Source organism: Corvus kubaryi, unplaced genomic scaffold, assembly GCF_017639235.1.
Source record: "Corvus kubaryi isolate FWS band 111438036 unplaced genomic scaffold, C.kubaryi_AGA036_p1.0 65480, whole genome shotgun sequence".
Classification (NCBI taxonomy): Eukaryota; Metazoa; Chordata; class Aves; order Passeriformes; family Corvidae; genus Corvus; species Corvus kubaryi.
In genome coordinates, this window is record NW_024582038.1 from 1 (window position 1) to 9259 (window position 9259).

At 53.8% G+C, this 9259-nt stretch overlaps 1 protein-coding gene across 1 annotated transcript; it reads right to left on the bottom strand.

Moving 5' to 3' along the window:
- Window positions 1–14: 14 nt before the first annotated feature.
- On the bottom strand, window positions 15–2806 carry LOC121673527 (homeobox even-skipped homolog protein 2-like; the record flags this gene model as incomplete). Its single annotated transcript, XM_042046888.1, has 3 exons — window positions 2383–2806; window positions 994–1250; window positions 15–423 (listed from the first exon to the last, which is right to left on the bottom strand). Coding segments are annotated over exons 1-3 (1090 nt in total), but the record flags the coding sequence as incomplete, so codon positions are not given.
- Between the last annotated feature and the right edge of the window lie 6453 nt (window positions 2807–9259).

Consider the following 9259-nt stretch of genomic DNA (forward strand, 5'->3'; position numbering starts at 1 on the left):
CGGCGGCCCCGAGCCCGCCGCCGCCGCTGCCGCCGCCGCCGCCGCCGCTGCCGCCGAGGCGGCCGCGCCGCTGTTGAGGCCGGCGGCGGCCGGCGTCTGGTAGAGACCTGGGTGTCGGAAACTGCAGAGCAGCTCCGGGCGGGAATAGGGGTGCGAGAGGGCGCGGAAAGTGTCCAGCGGGCGGATGGAGGTGGCGAAGGGCGCGGCGGCGGCCCCCGAGGCAGCGGCGGCAGCGGCGGCAGCCGTGACCCCGACGTGCGGGTAGTAGTGGAGCGGGACGTGGGAGTGGAAAGGGTAGGGCAGACTGCCCGTGGCCGCCGCGTGGGTCATCATGTAGGTGTAGAAGCTGGGGTCGGCCGGGTGGGGCCAGGACATGGCCAGGCGCTGCCTCTTGTCCTTCATCCGCCGGTTCTGGAACCACACCTGTGGGGACACAAGCACAGCGCGGCCTCAGCTCCGCTCCACACCGCGCCCCGCCGCACCCGTTCCGCCGCGGACACCAGCGGGCACCCACCGACATCTATTGCTAAGGCTTGTAGGCGAGCCCTCTCCCGCCCGGAGCAATCTCCCGTGACCTTGCCCGAGGGGAGCGGTGGGTACGGCCCCCCCTCTACTCGAGGGGGACCCCTTCGATCCGAATAAACATTTTCCCGTCGAATCGTCCCCTCCTCCCCACGCAGGACTGTGTCTTCAGGGTACTGACGCTCCTTCCCCCTACGCTTATTCTCTCCCCTCTTCACTTTAGGAAATAGGCTAACGCGATAAAAACTGAAGAGGAAAATGAAAATAAAAATAACAGTAATAACAACAACTTTAAAAAGCAAATTTCAAGTGCTGGTTGCAGAAAAGCAAACGGGCACGAGAGTGGCTCATAGCTGCGGGCCCTGCGAGTCCTCCAACCGGAGAGCCCTGCCGGCCGCGGCCCGGGGGACCCGGGTACCGCTGGGCTGCGCGGGGCAGCCGCGGCTCGGTTGGGTGCGGAACGCGGCGTACCTTGATGGTGGTCTCGGGGAGATTGAGGGCGGCGGCCAGCTCACAGCGCCGCGGCCGCGACACGTAGTTCTCGCGGTAGAACTCCTTCTCCAGGCGGGCGATCTGCTCCCGGGTGAAGGCGGTGCGGTACCGGCGCACCTGGTCGGCCCCCGCCGCCGAGCCGCCCAGCGCGCCGCCGCTGTGCAGGCTGCCGATGCCGGCGGCGGGGGCGGTGGCGGCGGCGGGGGCGCTGGGCGTCGGGCTGCTCTCCGCGTAGCCTGCGGGGCGAGGGCACGGTGGTGAGAGCGGGAGACTCGGTGGCCCCCCAGTCCTCCTGGCCAGGCCGGACCGGGCCCGCTACACCCGTGCTCAAGGCCAGCTGTCATTCTTACAAATCCCTGCTGCTAACAGAATCGATAAATTTGGATTTGGAGGTTGTTTGTTGGTTATTGGTTGGTTGGTTGGTTGGTTTGGGGTTTTTTAATCCTTCGTAACCGCTTTATTTTCAGATGGGGCGGGCTTGGAGACTGCAGGGCGGCCGAGCTCAGGGGAGAGTGGGCGAGGGCGCGGGCCGTAGCTCGGGGCCCGGCTCGGCGCTAGCCTGTTCCCCTTCGACTGCCGTTCTTTATTTTCGTTTGAGACGTACAAAATAAAAGCAGCCATAAAAGCCTTTTTTTTTTTTTTTTCCCTCCAGGGTTACGTCGAGCATCCCTTCCTTTCTCTGGCACATTTGACAAAAAAGGCATGCACTGTGGCCCCTAGGAAATCCACCGTTCATCTGCCTCCACCTCCCAATAACCTCCAGCAATAATAACAACCACCGTCCATCACCGTGCCCCGCAAAGAACGGGGAAGGAGACGCGGCTGTTTCAAACCTCCTCTTACAAGCAGAGGAAAAGTGAACAATGCCAAATTACCCCGAGGTGGACACTGACAGCACGTTGCATATACACAGAGAAGGACACACACAGTCAAATGCGGGCAGTTTCCTCGCATTCCCCCCTCTCTCTCTCTAATTTAATCTATGTATATACACTCATATACAGCTCAAGAGACGCCGAGAGCTCCAAGAGAGCGGGGAAATACACGGACAAAGCTTTGCCTAAATATAGGTGGGTGGATATTTGTGCCCACATATATTCTGGATATATATCTACGTATCAATGGATTTGGGCATACACACACACACACGAAGGCACCGACACAGGAGCTACCCGGACAGTGTATCTCAGCTATCAGGGTAGCGCAGTAATTGCAATAATATTTTACAGCCTGGAGCTCTGTCTTCGCAGAAGAGAGAGCGCCGATGCAGAGGCGAGCAACTTTGGCGGTGGCGGTGGGTTTCCTTTGGTTTTTAAAGCCGGTTGGAAAAGAGCGGGGCTTAGATGAAGATGATAAAGGAAGAGTTACCTTTGTTACTGTTTTCCTTCAGCTGGGAGGAAGTCAGGCTGGCCGGGGAGCGGAGCGCGGAGCAGCCCACCTCCACATCACTGTTCATATCTGCCTCTTGAGCAACTTCGGAATAAAGGCTGATTTTCTTCCTGCTTTCCGACGGCGGGATTTCGGAGGAGACAGTGCTTTCACTGCTCGGATGCTGGAGATTGAATAAAGTGTCTATTTCAAATTTGCCTTTGGCGGAGATGTCCCCTATAGCGCTGTGCAGGGAGGCGGCAGTCAGTCTCGGGCTGAGGCGACCACTGTGCGGAGAATTTTCAAGGGCCTCCAACACCGCATTTCCAGCTGAGTCTGACAAATTCGAGAGCCTTTTGCCAGCTGTAGGGCTGTGCAGCCCTCTCTCCATCAGGATCATCTCTTTTCTTATTCTTTCCATCATCTCAGCTTTATAAAAAATGTCAAAGTTGCAGGGCTGGTCCTGTACTAATGATGAGCTGCAGCAGGGGCTAATTCACATTCAGCCCGGCAAGTGTCTCTAAATATTATTATCTGTTTTTGAGGGAGGTGTAAAAATTGTGGGATGCCAAAGCGAGGGAATGACTGGTCAAAATGACCCATACATCCTTTCTAGCCCGAAATGTCATTCATCAAAAAGTGGTGCTCGTCATTAAGGTACGAATGACGCTGTTCGAATAATCATTTATTGTAACAGGTTTATAAGCAAATAAATACAAGCTCCTGTCAGTGGATAATGAAGGCGGCTTCAGAGCAGACAAATATATCCAGGTGGAAAGAAAGAAAGACAAGAAGTGAGGAGTAAAGCTTCTGTCCTTAGCTTGATCAGATCCTGCTTGAATTGCTCTGGGGTTTGGCCTCTGGGGTGGAATTGACAGTCTGATTAATAAAATGAGCTGTGCAACATTTCCCCCTTCATTTAGGTGCATCATTATGCTCTGATTTTTGTTTTGTTGCCTTTTAGGTCCTAATGATGCAGCTTCTTTCTCATTTGTCCTCGGACAGAACTACACGCTAAATATTAGATAATGCTTTTCTTTATTATTATTTCTGAGGCGAATTTTAGATCACAAGGCAAGGAAATACTGGAAGAGGACCAGAGGATTGAGAACCTCCTGCCGCTGATATCTCTTTACTTTTCCCTCCCATTTCCAGACCACATTAGTACTTTTATTTAGGAATTTACACTGACACCCCCACGCACCCCCTCACACGCACGGACCTTATGCCCAGACTTTATAAGTCTGCTGTACAGATTCAAGTAGTTACCTGGAGATTAAAATATTTGTTATAATCTAGTATATTACAACTCTATTATCTTTCTCTTCGTTGCATCCTTAAATATGATCTCATTTTTACTTTCTATAATCCTGCTTATCGACGAAGCTAGCTCGGGATTTTTCTTCCCTCTGGGAAAATACTGACTGTTGTACGGTATGATAGGGGAAGGAAATAACTGGAGAACATTAAATGCATTCGTGATTTAAAACACTCCGTGGGCGTCCATTTCATTCCCCCGGCAGGTTTCGCTCCAGCCCTCTGCTTCTTTCCTCCCCACCACCAATAAAACCTACGCATTTGAAAATTTTAAAATAATCATAGAATTAAATGATGGATGGGGGGTTATTGCCCGCAGGCTCCGACCTATCAGAAACATCACCTTAACACCCTCTCTCCAAAGTTACCTGTGGCTCAGTTAGCTCATCCCTCCGCTCTTTGCCGGGTGCCGCGGGGCGAAGCGTCGCCGCGCTGCAGGAGACACGGGCTGCCGCGCTCGGCAGACGTGACAGTCGGAAAGTCTCCCTTCAGCGGTAACTTTGCTAGTAATAATGACGCTGATGGCAACCATTTAAACGAAGATAAATCCTTTGTCGTTAGCATCTCTGGAGTGCGCTTCGATAGCTGCCCAACCTTTTTTCTCGCCGCGATTTTTTTTCACCCACATCATCTAGCGTTTAGACCCTGGGAATATGAGTTTCATCTCCCGGAGAAACACCCGAATGTTTCCTGTAATTAAACGCGGGTTTAATTTCTTTTTTTTTTTTTCGTGAGGAGAGCTGTTCCTGCTAATCTTGGTCACACGCATCTCCTATGTTCTTGTGCTCTTGCGCATTATTCATAGTTCGAAAATGGGATACTTGTCAGATTTTTTTTCAATAACGTGTCAAAGTCTCCCTAAACATTCCACCAAATATTTAAGAAACATTCTAGACATTGTTTGCAAAATCCAGCCTTCTATGGATGACAGTTTTATGTCAGCCCTTTGAAATGTGAACTTAGACTGCAGTGTGGTGTCCTGCGTTTTACAGTCCCCAAACCAGATGAGTAAATGTCAACTTTTCCTTGCCCGCCGGCGCGGCGGAGGAGCGGGCCGGTGCGGAGGGGAGAGGAGCGGTGCGCAGGCCGCTGGGCCGCAGACGGCACCCGACGGGGTCCCCGGCAGGGCTGGGAGCTGAGGCTTCGGGCGCGCTCCCGGAGGGGCGAAGCGTGTCCCCGGGGTGTCCCCGCGGAGCGCGGCCGAGCAGACGCCCTGCCGGCGGCAGCTGGCACCGCCCCGCCCCGCCCCGCCCGGGGACGCGGCCCCGCCGCGGTCCCGCAGCCCTCGCTCCCCGCCGTGCCTGGCTCCGCAGCAGGCGGCGGCCCGGCCGCCGGTCCCGGCGGGGCGGAGGGGGAGCGGAAGCCTGCGGCCGGGTTTATTGCTGTCGTTTGGCGCCCTCGTCTGTTTTCTTACACGCTGTAACGCGACGAGCGTCTTTCTCCCTGCTCCCTCGCAAACCGCAGCCGAGATACCACATCTCGGAGGCAATCGTATGTGCACACCACCAGAACAGGCACAGCTTTAGACTCAAAAAATGTTACTGCACCACTAAAAAGGAGAAAACGGGTTTTATGTTATTTGGAGCGGATGGAAAAGACTATGTGAAAAGCCTCAATGTGAGAAAAATAAGTTACACTCAAGTGCGGCTATGAATGATCTTTACTAGGGTTATATTTTGCACCTTTTAAATAATACTGATACCTTAGGTTATGTACAGAGTATCTTAAAATACAGCTAGATTCATATGCAAGGGTTATAAAATGTTATACAAGATGTTAATCTTCCACTAGGTAGAGGTGAGGTTACAAAACCGTTCCCTGCAATGCAGTTAATCAGTTCACCCCAAACCATCAGCTCCCTAATAAACTAGTTGTCTGTTGTTTATATTCCCGGAAAACTAGAGTTTTTTACTGCACTGATATTTATCTCTTAGGTTGGTTTTTTTTGTGTGCGTGTGTTGTCAGGAGGGTTTGTATTTTGGGGTGGTTGTTTTGTTTAGCTGTGTTTTTTTTATTGTTGCTTTTCTTTTGTGGTGTTCCAGTGGGGGCTTTTTTAGTTGTTTGGGGTTTTTTTTTCCCAAATGGAATAGCATAGTCTACAAAATCTTTCTGAATATGTTTGTAGTTGTTCAAAACCAACAGCAAAGCCTGAAGAACCACGGACATTGAAGTGACATTAGTGGGCAAAGAGGGAGGAAGTTACAGAGACCGCTGAGAAACTGCCGAAATATGTGTGCTTTTGTTAGACTCTGTTTACTCAGTTGTTCTTGTAAGTTTAAATAGCTGTTTAGGCCTTTGGCCAGATTTTTACCTTGAAAGTTATTGCTGGAGGCATCAAAGAATATTTCAGTACTCATTTATTAAATCTTACCCGGGGAAAGGGGGTCACGTAGCTTCATTGAAGTGAAGTTCGTATTAAATGAAACAAACATCTTGTGCAGCTTTTCACCAGTCGGAGCGTTCTTGGGAAGACGGGAGGGAATATCTACTTCCTACCCCGCAGCGGGGCAGGCGGCCAGTCGGGCCCCAGGGCCGCTCGCAGCGCTGGCGGAGACAGCCGCCTTAGCTCAGGGTGTCCGGGACGCGGCCCGCGGGGTGGGAGAAGGCGGCGGTGCGGTGCGGCGGTCGGGGACGGTGCGGGGGCGCGGGGAGCCGGTCCCGGCGGGGGCCGCTCCGGGGGACCCGCGGCGCGGGGGCCGCGCTCGGCCCGGGCAGTGCCGGCGGCAGGCTCGGCGGCGCCACCTGGCGGCGCTTCGGCAGCACTGCCCGCCCTGCCCGTCCCTCCCTGCCCGTCCCGCCCTGCCCGTCCCGCCCTGCCCGTCCCACCTGTCCTACCCGCCGGCCCTGCCCGCAGGCTCCACCTGACCTGCCCGACCTGCCCGTCGGCCCTGCCCACGGGTGCTGCCCTCCTTGCTCACCTGTCCTGCCCGCAGGTGCTGCCACCCTGTCGTCCAGCCCTGCCCGCCGGCTCTGCCCGTCGCCCCCCCGCCAGCCGGAGGCCATCTGGCGGGGCAGCTCCGCGCCCGCGGAGCGACTGTCCTGCGTGTCTGAGCAGGCAGCACGCTCCTGCTCAGCCCCGACTCTCCCCTCCGCCTCAGGCTGCCATATAAGCATAGGACCAGTCTTGGGGCGTGTTCAGTCCATATTGTCTGTTAAATGTCACTCGCGAGTGAAGGACACGAGCACAGCGTGTACCCGAGTCCCGCGGGCCCTGCACGCCGTCCCTCCCCGCACTGCCCAGACAGACATCCACGGGACCCTACGCGAGCTTCATAGTTACATGATGTCTTCTGAGGCTGCCTTTGCACACAGACGGGGTTTAATGCAAACGATAAAGGCCACATCCGGTCGCCAAGGAACTCGGCCGAAGGTTCAGTTTAGGTTGCAACTGCGGCAGGCTGCCGAGCTGGTCCAAGGTCAGGGTCCCGAGGTCCCCGCGCTGCTTCAGAGCGGAGGTGGCAGTCAGAGATCGGCCAGCACCAGCCCGTGACCCGAGAGCTCAAGTTCAACGCCCGCAGTGCTCAGCCGCCCGTGGCCGCTGCGCCCAGGCCACGCGGGGAGCCCGAGAAAACTTCCTCCGGCTCGAAACGGATTATTTAAGGTTGAAGTAACTAAAGACATGAGAAGCTGTGGCACAGATCTGGAGGGGAAAATAGTTTAACGATTCTCCACGTGTTGCTGTTAAATCTTTTCGTTATCATAACTGGCTATTTTTTTAAAGGCATAGGGGAAAATGAAAGTTCTTCTGTTCTGTTTAGCTATTAAAAGCCCATACAAGTTCAAAGGTAACAACGGAACACAGTGGACACAGAGTAAGGTTTGGGAGACTTATAAATCGAGTGGTTTTGTTTGCGTTCTCTGTTTGTCCTGGACAATATTTTTTTTCCTACAGCAAACACTAGCATGAGAAGCAACTTCCTATAGACACGATTACCATCGGCAAATTCTGGCGAGGGAGGAGATAAAAAGTCGGCGGGGGGGGGGGTCCTGTAAGAGACGGATACTAAGCAGACGCTAAAATCCTGTGCTAAAAGTTTGAGTGGAATCCTAACTGTGTTAAATCATGGTAAATGCACTTGACTAAATGAGATAATTTCAGGACTGTAAAAATAATAAAAGAAAAAAAAAAAAAACCACAACCTTTTCTTCTGGGGAGGCACAAACACGCCTGCAGCGGTGCTTTCTAGCTCATGTATTCTGCGGATTCCCGTGCAATGTGTCAACGGAAAATGCGACGTGACTCCGCGGGGCGCTGGCCACCCGCGGAAGCGCTGCCCAGGGAAGACAAGGACGGCCTCGCAGGCAGAGACGCCCGGCCAGAACGGCAGCTCCTCCTGCCCTGCCCGACAAGGAACTGAGCCTCGATGGGAACTGTTCTCCCTGGGCAAAGGAAGCGCCGGGCTGCTCGAGGCCTCCGCACGGTGCCCCGCACGGCCCCCGGGTTCGGGGGTGTGGGACGCATCCTGCCCCTTGTAAACTGGGTGGGTGCTCTCAGAGAACCGACCTTTGCTCATGAGATCATTTATTCCTGTGCATAATATCCTGCCGTGCAAGGCAATGCTGTTTCCTACACCCTTCACAAAGCAGCTCATTATAGAATTGAAGTTGTTGCTCATAAACCCGCCCAAAGAGTTTTTGGTGAACCGAGGGGCTCTCGCTGGAGCAGAGGTCTCGGCAGGGCTGAAGACCTCAAAGGGAGTCGCTGCGGCTGCACCGTGGTTTACTTTGATGCAATCGACCTCAAAAAGCTCCGAAACCCTGCGCTTTAGGTGTTCCTTACTTTCGCGTCCTTTTTGGAAAGGTCCTGACATGAGAGAAATTTTCACTGCATTTATTGAAAGAGGAAACACAACAGGACGTGGGAGTACACATAGAAAGATGTCCAGAGAAATAAAGTCCTTCGTTTCTCTGGACTTCTTTTTATAGCAACGTTTTCGCTAGGAAGTTGCTTTCAGGGACATAAAAGGGTGAGAAAATTGTTCTTCTACAAAACTTCCTTCTAATTACGGAGTGTTTTATGTCCTGAGAGTAAACACGGATTCGGCTTATAACCGAGAGAAACGTATTCACGCCTGGCTCACTTTTTAGCTGATTATGAAAGATTAATAGCAATTAAGCGGTCAGAGCTAATAAACATGAACTCGTCTATGCCATCCGGTTGTTGCCGTAATTATGGGCACTCGTTTGTCATTCCAAACCCCGCTTCCAGATACTGCCGATGATTATTAGACCTACAAAGTAGGGCTGCGGGTCGGGCGGCTGCTGCGGGACCTATCCCGCGACAGCCCAGCGATCCGGGGGACCCCGCCACCACCTGCCCGGGCTGCTCAGCAAGGACACCCCCAGAGCCCCGAAATGGTGTCAGCCCAGAGTTTCTCCTCCATGGCGGCTGCCTCTCCTCTCTCATGCGCCTGAGCCTCCGTAGGGACAGTAAACAGAGCCCCAGCTGTACGGTTTTCAGCGGCGTGGAGTTTCCGTGCCCTTCCCTGCGAAGCTGACACTTTTCCCAGCACCTTCTTGCCCTCCGCACCCAAGAGAGAGCTAAGTGTGCAATACACAA